The 27,066-nt window shown below is 40.6% G+C and overlaps 1 protein-coding gene across 2 annotated transcripts in view; it reads right to left on the reverse strand.

The window, feature by feature from the left end:
• GPLD1 (glycosylphosphatidylinositol specific phospholipase D1) overlaps window positions 1-25,971 on the reverse strand; it is a 40,012-nt gene extending 14,041 nt beyond the window's left edge. Inside the window, exons 1-13 of one of the 2 annotated variants that reach the window (XM_050941812.1) lie at window positions 25,854-25,950; window positions 22,483-22,538; window positions 19,892-19,970; window positions 14,288-14,385; window positions 11,381-11,491; window positions 11,104-11,152; window positions 10,281-10,335; window positions 9,140-9,247; window positions 5,378-5,405; window positions 5,144-5,283; window positions 4,260-4,325; window positions 2,007-2,127; window positions 25-164 (exon numbers count right to left, since the gene is read on the reverse strand). In XM_050941812.1, coding sequence (XP_050797769.1) covers window positions 25-164; window positions 2,007-2,127; window positions 4,260-4,325; window positions 5,144-5,283; window positions 5,378-5,405; window positions 9,140-9,247; window positions 10,281-10,335; window positions 11,104-11,152; window positions 11,381-11,491; window positions 14,288-14,385; window positions 19,892-19,970; window positions 22,483-22,538; window positions 25,854-25,950 — 1,148 coding nt within the window. Of the gene's footprint in view, window positions 1-24; window positions 165-2,006; window positions 2,128-4,259; window positions 4,326-5,143; window positions 5,284-5,377; window positions 5,406-9,139; window positions 9,248-10,280; window positions 10,336-11,103; window positions 11,153-11,380; window positions 11,492-14,287; window positions 14,386-19,891; window positions 19,971-22,482; window positions 22,539-25,853 lie in introns of both variants that reach the window. The other variant, XM_050941811.1, reaches the window with a different exon arrangement.
• Window positions 25,972-27,066: the final 1,095 nt, after the last annotated feature.

Genomic DNA, 27,066 nt, shown 5'->3' on the forward strand with positions numbered 1-27,066 from the left:
AAGGAGAGAGAAATATGCACCAACCATCCAAGCCTGGCATAGGGTGATTTCAGAAAGTATGAGGCTGTGGGCTTGGAGACGTGGTTAGAGGATTGCTGATGCGTGACTGCAAACACTTTCCTGACATTCTGTGCAAAAGCACTATTAATAAAGTGGAGGGATTTCTGAAAGAAAGTAGTAATTCAAGAAATATGGGAATAACAATACAACATACACAAACACCCATAGTGTATTTTCCTTACCAACAGGAACTCTGAACAAATAAGGACCTGATCCAAACCCCATGCAGGTCAGTGGGGGTCTTTACATTGATCTCAGTTACTCCTGGGGGAATTCTGTGCCAAAAAATTAAAAATTCTGCACACGCTATTTTAAAATTCTGCGTATTATATTTTTAAAATAACACAATATAATCACACTCGTTTCTATTATTTTGGTAATTTATTTAAACTAAAATATAATGGATGAAGACTAGAAGTGGGGAGCATTGGAGGAAATCCTCCAAACCCCTTGCCTAATAGTAATGTAGCTAGGTTTGACCCTTTATTTCTAGTTATTAGTCAACAAATATATGCAGCCATATGCTCGGGGTTACATTATAGGCAACTGAAGAGCAAGTGAGGGTTGGAGAATCAAACTCAAAATTTAAATTGGCTACTGACCATCTCCAGAAAGGTCAGTAGCAAACAGTTCATGGAGCACATTTTGATAGGAAATGTTTTCAGTCCAAATATTTAGACCAGTTTTAATCACTAAAGCACCATAAGGATTTATAAGGCCATACTGTCCTTTACACCACTGTGGCAAAGTAAAGGTGCTTTAAGGCATTTACTCCTGTTTCATACTCCTGGGGGAATTGACAAAGACAATGGGAACAATTCACTAAGCAGGCAGGCTGCTACATTCTGCTCAACCTGAGGGGACAGAGTCCACCCCCCACCTACCTCCTCAGAAACACCCCGAAGCCCTGCCCTTCCACATTAAGCATGCTGCAATAGTGAGTGAGAGGGATAAAGTGTGTCTCTCTCTACACACATGACTGCCAAGCACCTCCCCCGGCAGTGATTTATATTACAACCAGCTGCTCCAGGAGCCCGAACCAACCTGACTGCACTGCTGGAGAGGGGTGTGTGACTGCTCTTGCAGCTTCCCTTTGCTTCCCTGTTAGAAGTCATTTTTCTGTGAGGAAGCAAAGAAATCTGCAGGGGACATGAATTCTATGCACATGCAGTGACACAACATTCCCCCATGAATATGACTCAGTGGACTTTGGATCAGGTCCCTAGTGGTGCTTCAGACAGAGGCAGAACCCTAACAAATCTAAAGCACAACTGGCCAAGAATGCACTACTGCACTAAGAGTAGGATTCCTTCTTGACCTGTGAGGGTGACCAGCTGCTGCTATGAAGCATAAATATTAGAGGCCAGGTCCACACTACAGAGTTAAATCGATTTAAACAGCGTTAAATCGATTTAACGCTGTACCCGTCCACACTACAAGGCACTTAAAATCGATTTTAAGGGGTCTTAAAATCGATTTCTGTACTCCAGCTAAACGAAAGGAGTAACCCTAAAATCGATATTACTAAATCGGTTTAGGGTTAGTGTGGACGGAAATCGAAGTTATTGGTCCCATTCTTTTACTGAGCTACCCAGAGTGCACCGCTCCGGAAATCGATGGTAGCCTGGGACCATGGACGCACACCACCGAAGTAATGTGCCCTAGTGTGGACGCGTAAAATCGATTTTATAAAATCTGTTTTATAAAATCGATTTTATTAATTTTGATTTTACTCTGTAGTGTGGATGTGGCCAAAGACATACTATAATATCATTATATACAACAATATAACAGCTGTTCACATGTGTAAAATGCTATCATCCCCCCTGGAGACTCTCTTCCATCCTGCAATGTACCAGACCGAGGAACTAAAACAATTTATGGCAGATCCAAATTTTTCATGGCCCATCTATCTCCCCTTGCACTATTGATCTAAAAATACTTACTGTTGCCCAGGATTGCATATTGAAATAAACTCCTTTCTCCGTATAATTTATATTCTTTTCAATTGTTTTAGTGAGTGAAGAAATCACGCTCTTGTGCTGTTCCTCTTTGGACTGTTTAATTCTGTTGAGGTAAAGAGGCAGTAATAATTAGAAATGTTGCTGAGGGGACTGTTAACAAGATAAACCCATTAAATGCAATTTAATGACTGAACTGAAGATTTTATGTCATGATTACATAATGAGAAAAGCTGAAAGATCATGCCATATGCCATTCAGATGGCCATTTACCCAAATTTATAATAAAAAGATCTTAGAACCAGATTCACTACTGAGTTACATCAGTTTAACTTAATTGAAATTAGTGGAACTATGCCAGTTAACAGCAGCTGAGAATCTAGTATTACCTATTACATCAGTCTCACTAGGTGTTTTCCCCTCATCACCAGTATTATTTTACTGATACACTATAAATGTGTAAGAACAACATTCAAACTATGTTTTCTACAGATGGATTTGAATTGTGATATTGTACACTAGTCACTTGAACTGGGGTATTGAAATTCTTTTCTTTTAAAGCCATAAGCATACAAATTCTTTTATGAGTTATTAATGATCTCTAGAGCAGTAATGCAAGCAAATAAATGATTTGTTAATGTTATAACTAGAATATATTTCTAAAATACTCTACTTGCCTTTCCTCAGACTGGTAAATCCATTGCCATACACATATTAGACCAAATCCTGCTCCAATTTATACTCTATTGAAGTCAATGGAGTTGCAAGGAATGTAAGTTAGGGTTACAGAACATTTAATTGTCTCCCTTGACTAAGACTGGAAGCAAGCAAGGGAAAAATATGAAAAAAAAGCTAATGTCTTCTCACTTGACATCCAAAATAACAAAGTGATAAGATAAAGGAAGGGCAGCTCTCAGACCTCCAGGCTTCCCCAAAATGTGAGATTTATAACCATATCTACCTGCCAAGCAAAAATCCCCAGTCCTTTTCAGTTTGTGCATGGGGCATTAGTTGTTTGTTTACTAGTGAGGGTGAAGAGGTTTATGCACAAATGGGAAGCACAGCCCTCAAAGGAAACTCCTACTCCTTTGCCATCTTGCTTTCTCTCTTTCTCTCACTACTTCTATTTGCTGATTCTCTTCTCTATCTCTATCAATTTTCTTTTTCTCTCCCCACTACTTGTTATCTCTCTGTGACCCTTTCTCTATGCTGTGCTGCCCCACACCACTACATTGCCTCAGTACCAGTGAGATGCAAACTGAAGTGAATTACATATGAAAACTTCAGATATACAGGCTGAGAAAACTCTGAATCTTTTTGTTATCTAAACTGAATATGTGGTCAGAATTTTAGATGTATCCTGAATGTAATTCCCAGGATTTAATTATGAATTCTTGGAATAAAAATATACCCCTTAGAGCGTGGATTTTAGTGGAATGATCTGAATTCTTATGATCAAAATTTGACTAACTCCTGTGTCTCTGATGTACTTAGGTCTGACTCATTGCAGTTTCAGTTCAATGAGAATTCACCAGTAGTGTAGAGGCCACACACAACACAAGCAGGAAATTAGCTGTGGAATCAGGGGCGGCTCTAGCCAATTCGCTGCCCCAAGCATGGCGGCACGCCGCAGGGGGCGCTTTGCCAGTCGCCGGTCCCACGGCTCCTGTGGACCTCCCGCAGATGTGCCTGCGGAGGGTCTGCTGGTCCCGCGGTTCCGGTGGACCTCCCGCAGGCATCCACCTGCACGCTTGGTGTGCTGGGGCCTGGAGCCGCCCCTGTGTGGAATGGCTCCAGTGTCCTACAGAGCTGAACTCCATACTCCATACTCCATTTGATAGCACATAGACCAGCACAGTAGGACTTTTTGACGTTAGCTGTGTGAAAGACAGGCGTATGGCCAATGAGCCACCAGACCTCATGCATGGGTGTGCAGATGTTGCACTCCTACGCCAATCCAGGTGCTGGAACAACAGTCCCGAGGGGCAGAGTGCTTACTCCATACCCTAAACACTGGCAACAAGATTATTTGGATTGGGGAGGGCCTAATTTTACCTCAAAGGAAAGATCAAACAAGTATCTCTCTTCATACATGAAGAAATTTCTCCCCTGAAGTAGAGTTTTTCCAAAAAGGAGAAGTGAGGGATCTCGATAGGTTACCCATGTAATTGGATTTCCACACAAATGGACATTTCTTCTTTCAGAGTAAATCTTCGCAGCTTTCAGGATTATACTTACATGTCGCTGTTATTGTGCTCCCCATTGCACTCTATAAACAGAGGGTTCTCAGGCATGAAGCAGCCACTGAAGAAATATTGAAAACACACAGTTTTTTATTTATTCTAATGGAAGTTAAACTAAATAGACCTTTCATCCATACAGATTCCTCCTCTGGGAAGTGAGGTTGTCTCCCTCAATAGCCCTTGTTTATTCAAAATTAGGGCATTGTTATATTCCTCAGAAATTCCTTTTGTATTTTTTTAAGTTGTTGATGAATTATTTAGAATCCATAAGAATGTCATGTGTGATTATGTAACAACTTACTTTGGCACTAATAACCTGCTAATCCTAGTAAAGGTAAGTGGTTTTGGGTAGGTAAAGTGTTTTTAACTAAAGTGACACTTTTCAAGCATGCAACACAACAGATTATATGATTTGATGTTTCCAACACCATTTTCCAATATACATTCAGCAATATTATTCATATAGACAAACAGTACAATTGTCTGAGGTCTGCTCTCCACAGCAAGGATTGTAAACCTACCAGGGCAAAGGTGAAATATTTGTGTAAGTGATATTATAGTGATAAAGTTTTCTATGAAAATAATACCAGCCAAATACGAGCCTGAACTTGCAACTCTTAGACAATTAAGGTTCATTCTAACTCTCTGAACTCAATGAGAATCTTCTCACTTCACTGGGAGTTGGATTGGGCCCTTAGTGTCACTGCATTCTAACTAAGTAAGCAAAGTCTTCAGTTTCAGGCTCCAATTCTGGAACTAGGCCTGCTTCCTTAAGAACAATTAAACAGACTTCATAACTTGAATACAGCAAAGGTAATTTATCTGACTTTACTGTAGTATCATAAGAGGTGCATCCTAACACATAAAACAACATCTCACCTGGTCCCATTTTCTAACATGTGGCTTGCTAGCTGAAAAATATTATTTGACCAAAATGCCATGTCATCCAGTCCTCCAAGGAAATACTCCTGGAACCTCTCCACCAAAAATGGAGATTTGATAGCATATGATGGGAAAAGCTACGAAACAAAACACAGTATAATTAGTGGAATGGTTCAGTGTATCTTAACGTTAATATGTACCTAGTCGCTAACAAGAAAAAAAATAAGTTACCTTGGCAACAGCAAGCATTTCTCCATGCCTGCAAAAATAAATAATCTTCAGATGAATGTGCTTCATTAACAAATAATATGAAAATAACCCATTTCAAAGCCTTTGTGGACCCCTATATAATAACCCAGTATTTATCCAACTTTAAGAACGGTAATGCTGAGATATTTCCTTGTTTGTTACTATATCATAATAAGATCTGTAAAATCAGAGATTGTGATCTTTATTGCATTTCTTAATATTTGTGCCTTCTACACTGCTCTGCAACTGAGCACAACTATGGGTACACCCAGGGCCAGCTCTAGCAATTTCGCCGCCCCAAGCACGGCAGCACGCCGTGGGGGGGCACTCTGCCGCTCACCGGTCCCGCGGCTCCGGTGGACCTCCCACAGGCTTCCCTGAGGGGGGTCTGGTGGTCCCGCGGCTCCGGTGGACCTCCCGCAGGCGTGCCTGCGGATGCTCCACCGGAGCCACAGGACCAGCAGACCCTCCGCAGGCAAGCCTGTGGGAGGTCCACCGGAGCTGCCTGCCGCCCTCCTGGCAACCAGCAGAGCGCCCCCCACGGCATGCCACCCCAAGCACGCGCTTGGCGCGCTGTGGTCTGGAGCCGGCCCTGGGTACCCCTACACTGCCTGCAGTACAGGTATAAATAGCAGTGGAGATGGTGAGGCACTCCTTAGACCAATAAAGTAAAGATAAACCTGAAGCCTTTGGGTAGGTACATGGCTCTCTACTTGCCAAAGCATTCCCTCCCCAACTACACTGCTATTTTTAGCAGTATACTGTCCCAGTGTCTCTCCACAGTTAACATCTTTCCCCACATCAGGAAAAGACTCTCAGGCCTGGTCTACACTATGCGTATATACCGATTTTAGCAGCGTTAAACCGATTTAACGCTGCGCTCGTCCACACAGCGAGGCCCTTTATAGCAATATAAAAGGCTCTTAAAACCGGTTTCTGTATTCCTCCCCAACGAGAGGAGTAGCGCTGAAATCGGTATTACCATATCGGATTAGGCTTAGTGTGGCCGCAAATCGATGGTATTGGCCTCCAGGTGGTATCCCACAGTGCACCACTGTGACCGCTCTGGAAAGCAATCTGAACTTGGATGCACTGGCCAGGTAGACAGGAAAAGCCCTGCGAACTTTTGAATTGCATTTCCTGTTTGCCCAGCGTGGAGCTTTGATCAGCACGGGTGGTCATGCAGTCCCAAATCCAAAAAGAGCTCCAGCATGGACCGTACGGGAGATACTGGATCTGATTGCTGTAGGGGGAGACAAATCTGTTCTATCAGAGCTCCGTTACAGAAGACGAAATGCCAAAGCATTTGAAAAAAATCTCCAGGCTATGATACAGAGTCCACAGCACAGTGCTGTGTGACAAGCGTAACAGAAAGCCAAAGAATCAAATGGACGCTCATGAAGGAAGGGAGGGGGGACTGAGGACTCCAGCTATCCCACTGTCCCCGCAATCTCCAAAAGAAATTTGCATTCTTGGCTGAGCTCCCAATGCCTGTAGGGTCAAACACATTGTCCGGGGTGGTTCAGGGTATATCTCGTCAATTTACTCCCCCTCCCCGTGAAAGAAAAGGGGAAAAATCATTTATTTACTTTTTTCAATGTCATCGTATGTCTACTGCATGCTGCTGGTAGAGGCAGTGCTGTTGCACTGAACAACAGCATCCTCTCCCCTCCCTTCCCCGGTGGCAGACGGTACAGTGCAGTAGGACTGGTAGCCGTCCTTGTCATCATCCCGTGAGTGCTCCTGGCTGGCCTCAGGTGAGGTCGGCTGGGGGCGCCTGGGTAAAAATAGGAATGATTCCCGGTTATTCCCGGCAGATGGTACAGAACGGCTGGTAACCGTCCTCATCATAACAACTGGGGGCTGAACTCCATCAGCACCCCCCCTTTCATGTCTAAAGAAAAGATTCTGTACTGCCTGGACTATCATAGCAGCGGGGTGCTGGGCTTCTCTCCCCCCCACCGTTTAATATCCTGCCTGGACTATCATAGCAGCTGGAGGCTGCCTCCCCCTCATTTTATCTCACTAAAAAGTCAGTGTTTCTTATTCCTGCATTCTTTATTACTTCATCACACAAATGGGGGGACCCTGCAATGGTAGCCCAGAAGGGTTGGGGGAGGAGGGAAGCAACGGGTGGGGTTCTTGCAGGGACACCCCCTAGAATGACATGCAGCTCATCGTTTCTGCGGGATCTCTGGGGCTCTGACACGGAGAGGCTGTGTTCTCTGGTTCTCTAGTACACTTGCCCCATATTCTAGGCAGGACTGACTCTATTTTTAGATACAACATAAAGGAGGGAATGACCGGGGGGTCATTCCCATTTCTGTCTTTGAGCCCCCAGCTGATCTCAGCGAAGGTCAGCCCAGAGCACCCATGACAGCAGCAGATGGTACAGAACGACTGATAATCGTCATCTCAATGCCAATTTACAATGGCACAGCAGACGGTACAGAACGACTGGTAACCATCTCTGTTACCTTGCAATGGCAAATGAATGCTGCTGTGTAGCACTGCAGTACCACCTCTGTCAGGGGCATCCAGTACACATACGGTAATAGTGACTAAAGGCAAAACGGGCTCCATGGTTGCCATGCTATGGCGTCTGCCAGGGCAATCCAGGGAAAAAGGGAGCGAAATGATTGTCTGCTGTTGCTTTCACGGAGGAAGGAATGAGCGACGACATTTACCCAGAATCACCCGCGACAGTGTTTTTGCACCATCATGCATTGGGATCTCAACCCAGAATTCCAATGGCCGAGGGAGACTGCGGGAACTATGGGATAGCTACAGGATAGCTACCCACAGTGCAACGCTCCAGAAATCGACGCTAGCCTCGGTACATGGACGCACAGCACCAAATTATTGTGCTTTGTGTGGCCGCGTGCACTCGACTTTATACAAACTGTTTTACAAAACCGGTTTATGTAGAATCAGAATAATACTGTAGTGTAGACATACCCTCAGTGAGGAAAGGCTCGGCAGCAGCAGGCTCATTCTTTCCCCCCTGCCTTTTCCTGGCAGAGCCTTTACTTGCTGCAGTGAAAGTCTCTGGCAGTGGGGGAGCTGCTGAAGCCTTTCTCCACTGCCAGAGCCTTTCACTGACACATGTAGCTACACACGGCATCGTGGATGCAGCTTGCTTTTCATTGTGGCTACATATACCCTATATGCAGCCGCCACTGTTGGATAGTATAGACATAGCCAGTTAGTAAATAATTGAATTAATGAACATAGCTATGAGACTCAAAATATTCTAAAGTAGTCATTACCACAGTTCAGGTTCTCTGAGCTAAGAGGGACAACTTCCCTACCTATCCTTCAGACCTGTAGTATTCTGGAAGTGCCTGCATTGGTGTCAATGCCTGTGGGCAAGTGAGCTAGCTATAGCTATGCATCTATATTGCGCTCTTCATTGAAGAAGATCAGAGTTTTACTGCTGGAGTGTCACAACATGGCCATGCTTCAAAACATTGCTGTTACCTCACAACGCAGGCCTCTTTATGTTGTTAAGACATACAGCCCAACTATTGTATTCATCTATTTATAAAATGTAACTGTGAAACTTGGACACAGATCCAAACCTTCATTTCAAATTTCCCCAAAGCTCAAGGGTGTTTGGGAGAGAAGTTTGAGTTTGAGTCATCTCTAACGTAGAGATGCAGGTTCAGTAATTTACTATGAAAGTTATTATAATTTTTCCCCATATGTTTTGTGAAATAAGAAGTTCACAACTCAGTGACTTACAATTCGAGAAACAGCAGGTAAGTGCAGTCAATAATTGTGCCTTCAGTTATTACTTCTTGGCCATAATATTCCTTATAGATAGCTAGCAGGTCTTTGACTGGTACATACCTAAAAACAATACTGAGGTGTTAGAACTAATATTTCCCATTTAATCCAATAAAACACAATACATTTTATATAAGTCCCTCCATGGGATTCTTGTCTAGTAGATATGACTAGTCTTGGATTGTGTCCTCTCCTCTGACCTGTCCCCAGCCTACCCCTCGCCCTTCTGGGAACAGTCTATTCAGAGCTAACATAATCGTTCCTACCCCACCTTCCACACAGACCTATGACAGGGCTTAAACAGGGACAAGGATCTTCTGCATTGGGATGAACTTCACCCTAGTCACACAAAATATGACATAACCAAAGTTTCAGTGTAATTGTTAAATAAGTATATTGTACCTGAGAGTTGTAAGTTACAAGAAAATGTCTAAAACTGGTTTTTAAATGTACCTGATGATGATGTATTACTCTTGATTTACAATGTTTAATTGAAGCAAGTGTCCATTTGATACGAATTTCAAATCTTCTCTTAGCGATGTTTAATTTATGGGACATAAAATAACCAATAGGACCACTTTATGATTCATTATGCAATGAAAAAATACTTAAATACTGACAACCACAAATTTTTATTTCTACAAAAACTAGTAAGAATTTGTATAAAAACACCAAAAAATTGCTAAATTAAACAGAGGTATCCCCTATAAAGATATTGCCATTGAGTTATATAAAGAACGGCTAGGACTTTCCAGCAAACTATTTTTGTAGTTGTTGGTTTCCTGTGTGATCAGTGTGAATATCTTCATCTGTGTGTGTCAGTTTTCTCTTGTGTAAAATGGGAATACTACTACTTCCTTTCTCCCTCCCCTTTGGCTGCTCTTCAGGGCAGGGACTATCTCTTGCTCTGCGTGTGTACTGTGCCTAGCACAATGACTTTCTGATCTCAGGGGGCCACTTGGTGCTACAATAATACAAACAAATATTATTGTATTAGAACATCCTGAAATTATCATCTACACTGTGTTATGTGTGCAGCAAAAATTAATGAGAGTATTTCTTCAAAACATTGACAGCTTAAGCACAGTGCTCTTACCAGTCTGCTTTCAGGTAACTAAAATCAAGCTCAAACTGGCTCAATACGTCACCTCCTACATTTAGAGAGAGGGGTTAAAAATCAGCTTTACTATATTAGCACAAAACATCAATTTCTTTTTTTAAAAGGTATCTATCACTGGGCCTTGGCAGTACTCCATATGGCGCCTGTGCGTGTCAATATTGTAGAGTTCCATTTCAGGTATGTAAATATTTCTGACTTGGAATATGTTGGTGGTACACTTGAAAGAGAGAAAGCGGATAAGCATTCTGCATTTCCAGAACATGATAAAAGCATTATCATATTTAAAATCGGAGCAGTGACTCGGTTTAACTTTGAAGTCCTCCTGCTTACATTTTGGCTTTAAGTAGGAATGGCAGGTTCTGCAGCCTATCTTCTGAGAGATGCACAGCAGCTGCAGCACCAGGGTGAGAGGGCAAAGGTGATTTTATGCAGAATCTGGCCATCCAGAATCTGTTGCCAAGGGGAGCCAAAAGGACAGGGAGGGAGAAGTGGCACTACTTTAATTTACAACATCTGCATTGCAGCCCAGACTCTACATAGTGATGAACAGTTTAGCAATCACCCTTCCCATTCCCAGCCACCATCCACATGGGTCCTACACCAGGGTTTGCGGGGTGGTGGAAGGGAGACAGGACAGGGTCCTTGTGGCTCATTTCTGACTCCTGTACAGCATCAGATCAGCATACGGGGGGTGGGGGGGAAGGGGCAGAATCATCCCCATAATTTGACTATGCACTACACTGGTATTCACAAAGGGACTGGGACCTCATTGGTTCATATCAGTAAAAATAAAAATTACCAAAATCACCAGTACGATGAGCATCTGAGTATGAGCCATGAAAATCAATCTGGAGAAAAAGAATATTTCGTGTATAAAACCAATTACAATAAGCCAATTTTGATCATCCTTTGGTACAAACAGAAAAGGACAAGTAAAGTGACACTACAGTGCGTGTAAGTCTTTCCAAGGTCAGAGACCTAGATTTTTCCCCTGGGTTAAAAGCCTATTTGTAAATACAAGTTATCAATACCAATATCTACAGGTATGATTAACCAACAAAATGATGTACACTTACTTCTCCCATGGTCCTTAGAAATCCTTGATCAATGCCCAAGCTATGCCAGCTCACATCTGCCACCATATGTGAGGCAATTCCAAACAGGAATGCCACCAGTTTCTCTGTAGCCTAAACAACAAGAATATGCACGTAGTAATGCCCAATCACTTTACTACAGCCCCACTATCTTTAAAAAAAGTTATTAGCATTTCATCTGCTTAGTGCATTTAATAAGGATACAATTCAGCAACCCTTTCTCACTAAGGGCTCTATATTGCAAGGTGCTGAGAACTTTCGCCCAGATCCTCAAAGGTATTTAGGTGCATAACTCTCATTGATTTCATTGGCAGTTAGGAGCCTAAATACCTTCAAGGATCTGGGATCTTTGTTCCTGATCCTGCAAAGCATTTAGTTACATGCCTAACATTAAGTACTGTATTAGTTCCAAGACTATGGAGTTACATGCTTGACTTTATTGACATCAGTCGGCCTACTCATCTGCTTTGAGTTAAGTATATCAGTGCTATGCTGGATCAGGGACAGAATATTCGGCACGATGGCATCCTTCAATACTGAGCCCACTTAGCCATAGTTATGCTAGTAGTGTCATAGACAAAACAATGGCGTACCTGTGCAAGCACTACTCAACATAAAGGTAGAAGAATAAAGCACTGAATAATTTCAGAGGGATTCCTTTGTCACTTAGAAATAGATATATCCACTTGTAATACAATATGATATGAAGTCCCACCTTATGTCTAATTAGAAGTTTATTTCAAACTTTCATAGGCAAAAAGTTGTGACGTTATTTGTGAACACACTCCTCAGCAGTGTTGGTTGAGTTTCTTCAGGAATCAGTGGTCTTCCCTAAACCATGATCACTTTTAGAGATTTTCCCCCTCAACAACTTTACAACTCATAAAAGTTAAACAGTCCACATGAACAGTACTGTTCAGAGCCAGGGAAAATGCTGGCAGCCTCTGCGCAAGCTCTTCTCAAACCTCCGAGGTTTAGGAATGCACTTCAGAGCTGACCTATAAAATGCCTTACATTGCTATTGCAATTACTGGATTCTCCTGAGCAAAGGCTGGCAAAATTTTACAAAACTGGCAAACTCTCCAGGGTGCAAGGACTAGGATATGACCCCAAAGGATATGATCCAGCTGTGGCTGGAAAAAAACAACAACCCTGACTGTGACGAGTGGCCAGAAAGGGTTAAACATCCTGCAAAATAAATTATTCAAATTCAACCCTTAAAGACATGTGGGGAGATAACGTTTGTGTTTTTGTGTATTTACATATGTATGGACAGTGGTCAACAATGTAATCAGCAGCCCCTGTCTATGCTGTATTCTGATAATTCAAAGATAAAAAGAACATCCTAGCATTTAAATGAAGTGTAAACACGGGAGAGCTCTGTATTCATCTCTCTTTGAAATGTATAGCAAATCATCAGTGAATGGTGGAGGAACGGGCGATTGTCTTATGTTAATTCATATAGCTAAGTACCGATGATGGACCGACTTGAAAGACGCCCTGATTACCTATTGTTCCCCAAAGGACTCCAACTTGTCAAAGAAGACCTGAAATTGTATAAAAGTTCCTTGGGTCCTGATCCTTTTTATCTGAGATCTGTTTAAGCTTCATCTGGTGAAGTTTGAGTTGCAGGATGAGATCCCAGTTAAGCTGGTACACCCTAGATATGATATTGGACATTGGATTATAACCTATGAACTAAATTTTAAAGAAACTCTTTGCAGCTACAAAGCTCACCATCTTTGCTATGTATCTGAACCTCAAGAATTGAACTCATGTCTGTATGTATATTGATCTTTTAACCATACTCTCTCCCTTTTCTTTTTAAATAAATTTTAGTTTAGTTAATAAGAATTGTCTGTAGCATGTATTTGGGCAAGATCTAGAATATTCATTAACCCTGGGAGGTAATGTTTCTGATCCTTTGGGATTGGTAATACCTTTTCTTTTATATGATGAAATAAGATTTTAGAAATCTTCATCATATTTAACATGGGTACCTGGATGGAGGCCTGAGGCTGGGTTACTTTAAGAAAACTGTGTTGTTGGTATCTGGGCAACCAGTGAGGTAATAAAGAAACTGTTTTGTGCTGGCTTGGTAAATCTAAGTATTAAAAATATCCACCAGCTTTGGGGATTATCTGCCCCATCCTTTGCCGTTCACCCTAACTGAGTGACCTCAGCTGGCCCCCATTGGGACCCCAGTCACACTGAAATCTGAGAGTTCTATCCCGAGATCATGAGTGAGACTTAATTTTACTTTGAAATTGCTGTCAGCCCCAGGCAACCAGGTTCCAACTGACAGCCTAGGAAGTGGGAAAGGGGACCCCACTGCAGCCTCACCAGGCCTGGGGAGGGCAAAGAATCCTAAAAGGAGCAGAGGTGAGGCTGGGAGAGCTGAAATATCGCCTGGAGGAAGCTGGAGGGGTGAGGTGAGGAAAGTTGGGCTTGATGGGGCTGTTCTGATGGTGGGTTCTGAGCAGATGGGAGTGAGTGCTGGGAGGATGAACTGAGGGCGGTGGTGGTTGAGGGGATGGGGCACTGAACTGATGGGATGGTGATGACAGAACTGACGGGGGTTTACGGAACAGGATTAATTGCTGGGCAGGAGACGAGCAGATGTGGGGGTGAGAGTATTTGTAATGGGGCCAAATCACCTTATCTAGTACATGTCGGAGAGTGGGCAACATGCACATACCCTGGGGATGGGCAGGGGAGTTCAAATATCAAAAGACTAACCTAAAAAACATAATTTATTTTTTAATCTTGTGATTTTTGGGGGTCTGTCTCATGACTTTTGATCTCTTGAAGTTGGCAATACTGTTTGGTTGACAAAGGTGGTTGGTGGAGGCTTTATGAAGTCCATGCAAATTCAAGGGGTTTTCCTACCTCCTCCCAAGGCTGAGGATACTTCTTCCTGATGTAATGGATACTAGTGTTGAGAAATGGTGCCCAGTGAGTGTCTTCAGAAATATAATGAAATATTCCTGCAACATCAAAAAACAAAATTATACCTTGATTTGAACTGCTCCACACGTTATATTTCTGCTCAATTGCACATTCAAAGAACGTTACTTTTGAAACATTTTATTGTACCAAGAGTCATTGAAAAGCATTTGTGCATATTTTATATTGTCAAAACAGATACTACATTTACCTGCCGTTTTTTTCATGGAAACATGTGAAAGCCTTATTCCAACCCCCACCCCCGCCCTCATGGTTTATGAGTAAGTGAGGTACAGAAAAGTATATTACACCTTAAGGGAAGAAGTCTAGCAGAGTGAAGAGAGAGGCTGGTGGCCAAATGAATGCACTGGATTTTATGGTAAGACAAGCTAGTGGGAAATCCAGGCAAATCAAAATCCCATGCTTCAGGGCATGAGCTGACTGCCACAGCGGTCTGGAAGGAAACGGCCATCATCTCTGTGTACAAGATTGCAAAACTGATTAGGTATACAGGTCTGTTGCATCTTACACTGGAGTTATGTTCCACAGTCAGTGCATAAAGTGAAAATCACGTATAGTCAAAATTAACCTTGAAAATCCCTTAAATCACCCATAAAGTACAGTTTTGTATATACAACCCTGTACAGTACTATGTATTGTATACAGCAATGTACAGTACAGTATAAAATAAAGACTACATATGCAAAATATAATTTTACAGTATTTTAATAACATAACAGAGAGATGGAAGAATGAAAGAATAAAAAATGAAAACAGTAGAGTACAGTGCAGTACTGTAAACCTGAACAGTCACCAGTCATCCTGGATATTCTTGCTAGTCTTGTACTGTACACACTCCAATGATTAGTCTTCCTTTTCCCCTGGCAACACTGTAATTGAGTCGACAGGGCTTGATGTCGATCCAGGAGACGATGGACCAGGCTTGGGTGATGGAGAGCAAGTCGTAGATGAAGTGGTTGGCTCTGGGTCAGCTTGAGAAGTTGATTGTGTGGGCTCTGCTTCTGCTGGTTGTTTTTTCTTTAAAAACACGGTGATTGGCAACTGTCACTGTTGTCTCTTGAGCTCCTCAAACATTTCTTGGTTCAAATCATCCATAATACTACATGTGATTTTGAGGCTTCATTCCATAGAAGGATTATATTCAGAAATTAAATCATTCAAGTGTTTTGCTGCTTGGAACACTTCAGAAAATTTATGAAGATTCCAAGTTGCTGGCTCTTCCTGTTCATCATCATCTTCATCTTCTGTAGACAATTTTATCAGTTCCTTTAACTCTTCGTTAGTCAATGTTTCTCTATGGCCCTCAATTAATTCCTCAATTTCTTCCTTGAGGATGTCGACAAAGCCATCACCACCCACTTGCCTGGCCACCTGAACAATGAGTTTCACTTCTTTGTCAATGGTCAGGAAACCCTTAAAATCACTCACACAGTCTTCCCATAGGTTTCGCCAACATACATTGACTGTTTCAGGCTTGATTGCATCCACTGCCTGTTTAATATAAGTGATGCAATCAGCAATGTTGAAGGACTTCCAACTCTCCATCACATTAACATTGGGATCAGCATCCATAGCGGTAAGAATCCTTGAGAATGTAAGCCTCGTGTACGTGGCCATGAAACAGCTAATCAAAATCCCATGCTTGGTCGAGAGGTTGGAGGATGGAGGTGGTATTGGAGGGGAGAAAGATGACTTCAGTATTGTTATGCACAAACCGGAGTGCCGCAGGGTGGCCAGGAGCATTGTTTACGATCAGCAACACTTTAAAGTCAAGTCATTTCTCTTCAAGGTACTGCTTGACCTCCAGAATGAAACACTTGTGGAACCAATCCAGAAATACTACTGCCATCACCCAAGCCTTTTAATTTGATTGCCAGAACACAGGGAGGAGATTTTTGTTCTTGCCTTTTAGGGCACAGGGATTTGCAGCCCTGTAGAGCAAGCCCGACTTTATTAAATGCCCAGCTGCATTGCCACAAAGCAACACAGTTACGAGGTCTTTAGCTGCTTTGAAGCCAGGGCTTTGTCTTTCTGATTTCGAAATGTAAGTGCGGGTGGGCATTTTTTTCCAGAAAAGCCTGTCCGAGACCAATGTAGGTTCGAGTAAGGATTTGATTGAGTGAGGAAAATCAAAACAAAAACAGATTGTAATTCAAAACCAACTGTTTGTTTATTAATGGGGAATGAGTTGCAACTTGGGCTGGGGAGGAGCACTTTTACCAACTAACAACACTATCAGAACAAGAATATACACACAACCTGAAACAATCTATTTACATTCAACAACAAAAAACCAAGCAGTCTATAATCAACTGCTCACTAAAAATCAGAACAGTTACACAAAACTAAGTAAACTGTGCGCACATTAATCGAATATTGTAAAATACAACAATTAACCAAAATAGCAATCAATACAACAATTCAACTTTTATATACTATATACACAGCTTGGTATCAAGTAAGGGAGGGAAAAAGGGAAAGAGGCTAAACAAAACAGAGTATTTACAGCACACTCGAGGCGCAGCTGACCAGCAGTACAGACACCAAGGGCATGACGAATTGATTGGAAAATAATCCAAAAAAGAAAGTAAATCGACACAACCCAAGCCGACTAAATCTGGAGGAGACCCTGGCTGAAAGGGTGATCAGGCCTTTCAGCTAGCCTGCGGATACTCCTGCAGATTCTGGCACTGGTATTTTGCACATGGCACTAGTCTGACCCTTAGATGACCAGGGAAAAAGAGTGGGAATAGGCACACGGCACTATAATGTTGCACACCGCACTACGGTGTTGCACATGGTACCAATGTGACCTTTTGACCGACAACTGGCCAAACAGACGCCGTGTTTGAGCATAGGCTTTAGGGCTGCGACAGAGCCCAGTCTGGTCAGCATTAAAAACTTGTTCTGGAAGATAGCCTCTTTCCTCTATGATTTTCTTTAATTGTTCGGGGTAGGCTTTTGTTGCCTCCTCATTGTCAGATGCAGCTTCACCAGTAGTCAGCATGTTTTTGAGGTTGAAGCGGTTCCTAAAACTGTTAAGCCAACCTTGGCTGGCTTTGAATTCCTTCTTATCAGAAGGCTGTCCCTCTTTGGCGGGAGGTTTGAACAGCGCATAGATGCTAAGAGCCTGTTCTCGCAACATGTTGCCATTGATAGGCACACATTTACGGTTCATGTCTTCCAGCCTTAAGTTTAATGCCTTTTCAGTCTTCACTAAAGTCTTATCACGCACTTAGCTCGTCACCTTAGCAGTTACTGGAGCACTTGATGCCACGGCTTGACGAATTTCTCTCTCTCGAATCTTGATGGCCCGGATGCTAGATTCATTGTGGCCATATTTACGCACCACATTGGCGATGGACATACTATCTCTCAATAAGTCCAACACAGCCAGTTTTTCATCCAGCATTGGAACACATCGCTGTTTCTTCGGCTGAACACCAGATGAAGTAGGTGGCTTGCGTTTAGGGGCCATGTTATATGAAAAATACATACCGTACAGTATCTTTAAACAGTACGGGTACAGTAGAATCTCACTCAGGGCGGTGAGATGTGCACAGTATGAGAGACACAGGGGGACTGAGTACTGTAGTGGGAACAGCAGATTCGCTTCTCCCATCTCACACTCACTCTGGGGCATACACACTATTTAAACTGTTGGGTTTTTTTGTTTGTTTTTTTTTGCTAACCCTCCAGGGTTATTACAGGGGAGAACCTTATCACAGGCCTAAAGACATGCTGTTGCTGTCAAGTCTCCCAAAAAATATTTTAGTGGGAACAGCAGATTCGCATCTCACGCTGGTGGAATCGCCCACACTTTTTTTTTTCCCTGACCGCGTAAAGCTGAAATCGTGCATGTTAAATGCGCGTAAGATGTGACAGACCTGTATTATCAGTTTGTGTGGGGAGATTAGGTCTTCGTCTGAAGTATCAATAGGGTGACCAGATAGCAAGTGTGAAAAATAGAGACAGAGGGTGGGGGGTAATAGGAGCCTATATAAGAAAAAGCCCCAAATATCAGGACTGTCCCTATAAAATCAGGATATCTGGTCACCCTAAGTATCAATCTCTGGCCTCACTTTGACTTGGACAATTCAGATCTGGTCTCATCTAATACTGAGCCAGGAAAGCAAATTCTGTATGTCGATGTAATGCTCTGGGAGTTAATTTTACAGTGCCTAGTAGTGTAACTTTGAATTCTATCCAAGTGCAGCTCTTTTATTGGGGGAGAAAGAGAGCAAATAGATTTTCTAGAATCCAGAAAGAAGATGGATGAAAAGAACATGATTTTATGTATAAATGGTAACAAAATTGACAGGGTCTTCTAGATGATTTTCACTGCCTACTATTTTCCTTTTGCTTTTCAGGGGAGATGAATTGGAAACATGGGAAGACTTAGCTATTGGTACCAACAATGCCAGTTGTAGTAGTAATTTTTTTATATGGACTTTCGTTCTCTAAAAAAAAGGATTAAGATTCAAATTTATTTCAAATAGGCCCCCAAACAGTCATGAGATAAGCTATGTCTACACTGCAGCTGCGCCGCTGTAGAGTTTCTGGTGAAGACACTGGAAGTCAACTGGACAGAGCTCTTCTGTTGGCTTAACTCCACCTCTGTGAGAGGTGGCAGCTGTGTTGGCAGAAGAAGTTCTCCAGCTGGCATAGCACTGTCCATGCTGGTGCTTAGGTTGGTGTAATTTACATCTCTCAGGGGTGTGGATTATTCACTCTCCCCTAAGTTATACTGATGTGTAGACCTAACTTAAGAGAAGACTGGTATGTGTCTGTGACAGGGTGCTGAGTGAGAAGCACTTAATCAGCCCCTGCCACTCCAGCCCCACTCTAGGGGAATGGATTGGGACTGGCTGGATAGCCCTGCATCTGCCTGGTAACGGGCAGCATCTTCCAGCCTCATTAGCCAGGGCTATAAAGGCTGAGAGGAAACCAGAGGAGTGTGGGGGGAAGAGAAAGACCAGGCACAGAGGGAGCTGGGAACCGTCTGGTCTGTTACTGGCCAGGCCTGCCCTTGGCAAAGTTGGCTGCGAAACTCGTACATAGGTGGAAAGTTGTGGTGGGAAAACAACTGTAAATAAAGAACACTGGTGTTGCATCAAGCTGAAGCATTCCTGACTGATTGGAGAGGGCAATGGGCCAAAACTAGACAGGCCCGGACATGCACCTTACTACAGTGTCTCTCCCCCCACTTCTGCCACCATTTTCAGCTCACCTTCCCTTTTGTGCCCCATTACGCCAGGAGAACTTTAGAGGCCACACGTGCCCAAAAAGTCAGTAGAATCTGTGAATTTTAAGAGCTGATTCTTTCAGAGGATTGTGTCTGAGGAACCCCTTGCTCAAACAACCCCAAATGTGGATTGTTATCCCCACCCAAAGCTCCAGGAAGCCACAAAATTTCAAAGCAATCCGAGTAACTACGCAGATTTTAGAGCATTTAGAAATCTATCTTTAAACAGAAATTGTTCTTAACTTTAACTACAGCTCCACTATAATAAATCCTCTTCTTACCATTCCGGCAGATAACAGGATAAAAGGCATCAGGATAAAGGCTCCCAGCCTGAAATGCATCCTGGTGGTTTAGTAACAACTGGGAGAGGAAAGGATGAGGGAACAAGAAATCCGAATACAATTAATGACAACAGAAAAAGGTTATAGTGAACACTTAAGGTGCAATGAGTCAAAGAGAACATTTACACTTCAGCAAGATATTGCCAAAGTAAAACTAATAGTCAAATACATTACTTCAGTTTACAAGATTAGGGGTGAGGCAGGAAAAAAAAAGAGTCTAAACTAACTGGTTTATATTGTAGTGATTTCAAAAACAAACACACAAAACAAAACAAAAATTTTCACATTATATAACAAAAAATAAAATATTGGACAGACACTTAAGTAAAACCAATACTCTGAGAAAAGACCAAATAATATAAATAGGGCTGTTAATTAATCACAGTTAATTCACATGATTAACTCAAAAAAATTAAATTGTGATTAAAAAATTAATCGTGATTAATCGCACTGTTAAACAATAGAATACTAATGGAAATTTATCAACTATTTTGGGATGTTTTTCTACATTTTCAAATATATTGATTTCTATTACAACACAGAACATAAAGTGCTCACTTTATATTATTTTTATTACAAATATTTGCACTGTAAAAATGATAAAAGAAATAGTATTTTTCAATTCACCTCATACAAGTACTGTAGTGCAATCAGTTTATCGTGAAACTTACAAATGTAGATTTTTTTTTGTTACATAACTGCACTCAGAAAGAAAAATAATCTAAAACTTTAGAGCCTGCAAGTTCACTCAGTCCCACTTCTTGTTCAGCCAATCGCTCAGACAAAGAAGTTTGTTTACAATTTGCAGGCAATATTGCTGACTGCTTCTTGTTTACAATGTCACCTGAAAGCAAGAACAGGCATTTGCGTGGCACTTTTGTAACCAGCATCACAAGATATTTATGTGCCAGATGTGCTAAAAATTCATATGTCACTTCATGCTTCAGTCACCACTCCAGGGGACATGTGTCCATGCTGATGATGGGTTCTGCTCGATAACAATCCAAATCAGTACAGACTGATGCATGTTCATTGTCATCATCTGAGTCAGATGCCACCAGCAGGCCGATTTTCTTTTTGGGTGGTTCTGTTTTTTTACAGTGCAAATATTTGTAATAAAAATAAATAAAAGCAAGCACTGTATATTTTGCATTGTGTTGTTACTGAAATCAATATATTTGAAAATGTAGAAAACGTCAAAAAATATTTAAATAAATGGTATTGTATTATTGTTTAACCGTGCGATTAATTTTTTTAATTGCTCGACAACCCTAAATGTTATAATAACATTTATATTGCACTGAAGGATACCAAAAGCACTTTAAACGCAGTAAAAGCTGTGTTATCCGACACCGTTATCAATCAGAAAGCTCTATTAACCGGCATTACTGATATCTACCAATACAAATCTTCAATCTAGTAAGTGAAACTAGTATACTGCTCAGGAGGTTATGCAATTGCACATTCTGCACTCTACTCTTATGCAAAAGAGGCAGAAGACAAGTAATCAAGCTGATATCAGGGATTTATTCAAAAAAGCAGTTTCCAGAGTGTGTCATAGGGTCATTACAGATTCAGCCCAACCTTCTACATCTACAATGATAACTGATGTTGATAATGATGACCCTGATGCACTGCAAGATCGTGAAGTGCCTTCTGAATCATCAGAGAAAGATTAAATTATGTCAGTATAGTTTTAGTGCTAAGTGTATTTTTAGTGATCTGGGTGTATGTCATGTGCAGGCCACAGTGATATGTAGCGTCATAAGATAACCTACTGTATAGAAATCTTTACTTGAATGCACCTAAGTGCTTCAAGAAACCAACCACTCTGTAGTGCAGTACTACTACTACTGGATTGGTGAGTAGCTGTTTACTATTTTCTACTTTATTCATTTTATTGTATTCTAATTCTTTGAAAATTGGTATTCCATTGGTAAGTATAACTCTTAGTTAACAGGAGGTGCCAGTTAATCAAAAATTCCAACTTCCCCAACATGCCAGATAACAAAGCTTTTACTGTATATACAAGTATGTATGCACACATTTAATGCGATTACTCAGACATACTTAAAGAGAAGCACATGCTTAAAGTGTTTTTCTGGCTGCGGTAAGGCTCTAGGAGTGTGCTATAATTACATGAACCTTTTCTCTAATCTGAAGTGATATTACATGTGGCTGATGAAAACACAAACTTGACTTTTGTTTGTTATTTGTTTTTGTTGTTAAATCTCCATTCCAGGAGTAATTGATTAATTCCTCCAGACATCTACCTCAAGAGGAATGCTAATTAATTTAAGACAGTTGCAAGAATACAAGCAGAAAAAATTCTGTACAACTACACAGTGTATACCTAATGGTAGTTATTATGTATTTATTTTCGGTTGCGTGCAGCATAGGCAGAGCACTTTCCACACAGAAAAGGCGTGAATCTGATGAGCTCACTGTCTGAAGATTGACAAATAGACAAAAAGTGGGCAGAGGAAATTGTCACAACATATATGCAATTAAGCAATAATATACTTCCTTACCTTTCTATATTTAACATTCCCCTCATGTTTACTGAAAAATTCCAGAGCTCGGTGTGCTGAAAAACAACATATAATATTAAAAACTAACTTAAAAGTATTGTGGCTAGGCCCAGCTTTAGTTAGAAGTACTGTCAAAATGTAGGTTTCAGAGTAGCAGCTGTGTTAGTCTGTATCCGCAAAGAGAACAGGAGTACTTGTGGCATCTTAGAGACTAACACATTTATTTGAGCATAAGCTTTCGTGGGCTACAGCCCACTTCATCGGATGCATAGAATGGAAAGAAGTGGGCTGTAGCCCACAAAAGCTTGTGCTCAAATAAATGTGTTAGTTTCTAAGGAACCACAAGTACTCCTGTTCTTTTTGTCAAAATGTAGGTGCTAGAATGAATTGAAGTGTATTTATAATACAACCGGCATTGGCATACAGAACATCATTCCTCTTGACATTTCCCATGTGGTAAATGACATGTTCTCTACTCATAGCAAATAGATAGTACTCGGTTTTAATAAATATTTCTTTGATGCTTTTGGTCACAGATTGAGACCTTGTTCTCCTTGGCTCTCCAGTTCCCAGAAACCACAAGCTGCATTGGCCAGCCTAGTACCATAACACAACAAAGGGTCTCCTTACATCCTAGCCCAGACTATCACAATTAAGGAATGGAATGCTCATTCACACAGCTTTGATATGGTATGTTCCACAAAATTCTAGGTACCACTAGATAGGCTACTTGGAATTTGAGTTTGAAAGTAATTCTTGTAATTTTAATTAATTCTTATTATAGATATACCATTTAAGTTTCTTTGTTCCCCTAAGGTATTGGATCAGATATAACCTGTGACCCATTGTTAATGTTTAACTACTTGATTAATTTTTACCATACATGAAAAACAAAAATCTGCAATCAGCAAAGTAAAGACAGTGTTCACTCACTGATCAGTTAGGCATGCACATTGCCAAGCAGTACTTACTAGGCAAGCATCACACTATAGAATAAAATAAATGGACATCACTATTTTAAAGTGAAATATTGTTCAAACTTTGATTACATTTGACTTGTGTTAATGTGATAATCCCTGGAGACAATTTATTTACATATATTCTCTCTGCAAAATGATTTGGTTCAAACTGCAAACCCACCAGCTATTCAATTCTTGCTATGAATACTGGTTTCATTTTGACTATTAATGTAAAACTATAGTATACAAAGCACCCACAGATACTTTAGGGAACAATCTCTCATCAGCAAGGGAGTAGACAAGATGACTTAATAGGCCTTTCCAACTTCTTAGTTCTATATTTTAAACAAAGAAGAGATATAATTTCCAGTGCCTGGAATTCTTGGATTGGCAATTTATTTCTTCTATTCCTCCATAAACATGATTAATCAAATATATTGATTCTTCAAATTGTTCTATGCAAACAGATCTTTACAATGGTAGAGCCCCAAGAATGGACTTCAATGGAGCTCCACTCAGATGTATATGTTTGTCCATGCACATCTTTTTGTATGGCCGAGCAAGCAGAGTGCAAGGAAGCATTGCTACCTGCACCAAATTTAGTCAACATTTTGACTACATAATTAATTTTAAAGTCCTTTGAGAAATGTGAACATGAAAGATGTTATATGAAATCAAATTCCATTTCTGCCAGGTTTGTTTTCTAGAATGTGTAACTCATGGATCTGTAAACTAGAAATGGCTTAGGAAATGAAATGTCTTTACCTGCATTAGCACTGGATATCTTTATTAACTATGGTATGGGTCCAGTCCTGCCACCACTTCAGTGAATGGCAGAACTCCAATTTGCTTCAGTGATAACAGGCTTGACATCAGCGGGAGAAAGATTGGGTCCAATGAGTGGTATTTTCAGACAAAATTGTGACCCAGTAGCAAATTATAAGGAACATTACTCAGGTAATCATGATCAATAGGTTAAATAAATGTAGCCTTTTTTTAATTTGGAAAATATATCAATTTTGTCCTTGATTAGAATGAGTGGATTAATTTGGATAAATCTGTCAAATTTTGTCTCTGAATTTTCTGCAAGCAGATTGGAATTATCTCAATTTTGTTATTTCAAGTTACTGACAGAGGACCAGATTCTGCCATCCTTATTCACAGTAAGCACCTTAACCCTACATCCTGCAAAGATGTATGCACCTACTTAACTTTACGCACTATGAGTTGTCCTATTAATTTCAATGGGACTACTCATGGTGTACAAAGTTAAGCATCTGCATATGTCTTTGCAGGATCCAGCCTACAGTACTACACACTATAAGAGGGCACAATCTGGACCTGAATAAATTCTGTGCATAATCTTAGTCTGTAACTTGTTCACAACTGCAAATATTTGAAATTTGAAAGTTTGATTGGCCAAAGGCCACATGCTATGTTTTTATTCCCTATTTGGTTAAGATGAATACTAAGAGTCAGGATTTCTGGTGCAAGTACTCACAAATAATGAATTAAAAATTTGTTGTGAGCGAACATTCTGCAATATTCACTTAAAATTCACTGTTTCCATTAATATTCTTGCTAGTAAACCCATTTAGTAGAATATTTACAGAAAGCAGATGCAATAAAATGAATTTATTTAAAAATTTAAACAAAAATATTTATAATTCCTCTTCCCTGCCCTCCACTCCAGTTTGCCCCATCTCTCCTTGATTCTGTGTTGCATAATGTTATTTGGCATTAGCTTAACTGGATATTTACCTACCTCAAATAAAAGTACAACAGAGATTTTGGCACTTTTATTTTTATATGACAAATTCAGCATCATACTTCACTACCTATTTTACAAACAAGTTAATATACAGTGCTTTGAAAATGTACAGTATTATTAAAAACAATTTGAACAGAGAAAGCTGATATAATTAAGACACTCATGTAGCAACAAAGAACATTCAGAAATATAAATAAGCCATAAATTATTTCCGAGAAAATCAGTTGTAATTTAAATATCCCATATTCTGTGATCAGAAAGATGATAGCATTGGTGAAGTTAAGCATTAGGCTAATTCTTCTCTTCTTTCTGCAAACCAGTCCATTTTTGGATAAGATCCATAGACAAAAATACAAACATTCCAATTACATGATGCACACATTTTAGAAGATAAAAGAATTCACATTGATTTAAACACCCAACATAAAAATAAACAGGAAAACTAGTGCTACAGCACAAGCTCCAGACAGGATATATACTCAGACATTCATATCTGCTATTTAGTCTAAGAAAGATGGAATTTGCATGATCACTGTCCTTCACTTTCCAGTGATCCGATTTTCTATCCAATCCTGTATCCACTTTCCTTTGCAAGCAATTTAAAATATTATGCTAAAATGCATATTTTGTATGTATCTTACCTATTTCAATATGTGTTGAAATACCACACAGCATACATCTTTGGCACAGACTGTAAACTATAATCAGCAGAACAGACCAAACCTTGAAACCATCCATATTGCTAATACACTGGCACATAAATCATGGCTTTGAAAATGCTAGGGGCAGTATTACTGTGACCTTTGAAATGTAGGTTACGGTATATTTCTCTCCTTTCAAGCATGTCACTGACACAGAGGCTAAACTGTCAGTTTATTTGAAATGCCCCCATTTTCCAGTTTGATGTTAATCATTATCAGCACTTATCTTTTACATCAGAGTGGATGTCTTTTATGACCAACGGCAAAAGAAATCTATACTACAGGATCTTTCCCTCCTGAAATCTGTAGCATTTCTATACTATGGGAGGGTAACGTCTATTACTTGATCTTCTTCACATCTGTATTTTAAATAGAGATATCATTGTAAGATAAAAAGGGTCATTCAAAAATATTTGTAGTATGGCATACAGCTGTCTTGTGCGTATAAATCAAATTTTATAGAAGACTAACACAATATTATAAAGTGGTACTTTTTAGCTGAAATCAACATAAGTTACAAGTTTCACGAGGCTTGAGGTGAGAAACCATAGAACTTATTATCACTCCTCCCACTAACAACTGGCATGTATATTCCTGTGGTTTAGGTCCCATAACCCAGGAAGTTTGTAAAACTGGTGTTTAGGTTGTTTTCCACTAAGAGTTGAGTGGGCTCTTGTAATACAGCTTGTAAAAGTGTTTGCTGAGTATTTTCAGTTTCTGGTACCTGCATGGAGTCCAATAGGACTGGGGCTCAGGTTTGTCAAAAGTTTCACAAGACTTTGAGCAAAGTTGGTCCCATTTTAAAATCTGTCACAAAGAAAAAGTCACTTTGGGCCAGATCTTGCAGAGACTTATATGAATGCTTAACTTTACTCACAAGTGTTTAACAGGACAATGCAGAACATCTCAAGTTAAATCCATGGCACTGGGGCACTAATTAGAGGTTTGGGTGTAACGTTTTGCAAAGCCTTAAGCCCAGATCTCTGCTCCAGCAGCAACAAACTCATGTGGACTCTGAGGGTAGAGGAGTGTTGCCACCATTGCCAGTATCACAATATTTGATTTGGTTTTTTTGTAAAGCCCGAGCTCCTGGAGTCAGGTGATATAGGTAAAACTCTCAGCTTTGTTTTTTTTTGAAGCGTTAAGGCTTGTC

Source organism: Gopherus flavomarginatus, chromosome 2 (assembly GCF_025201925.1).
Source record: "Gopherus flavomarginatus isolate rGopFla2 chromosome 2, rGopFla2.mat.asm, whole genome shotgun sequence".
Taxonomy (NCBI): Eukaryota; Metazoa; Chordata; order Testudines; family Testudinidae; genus Gopherus; species Gopherus flavomarginatus.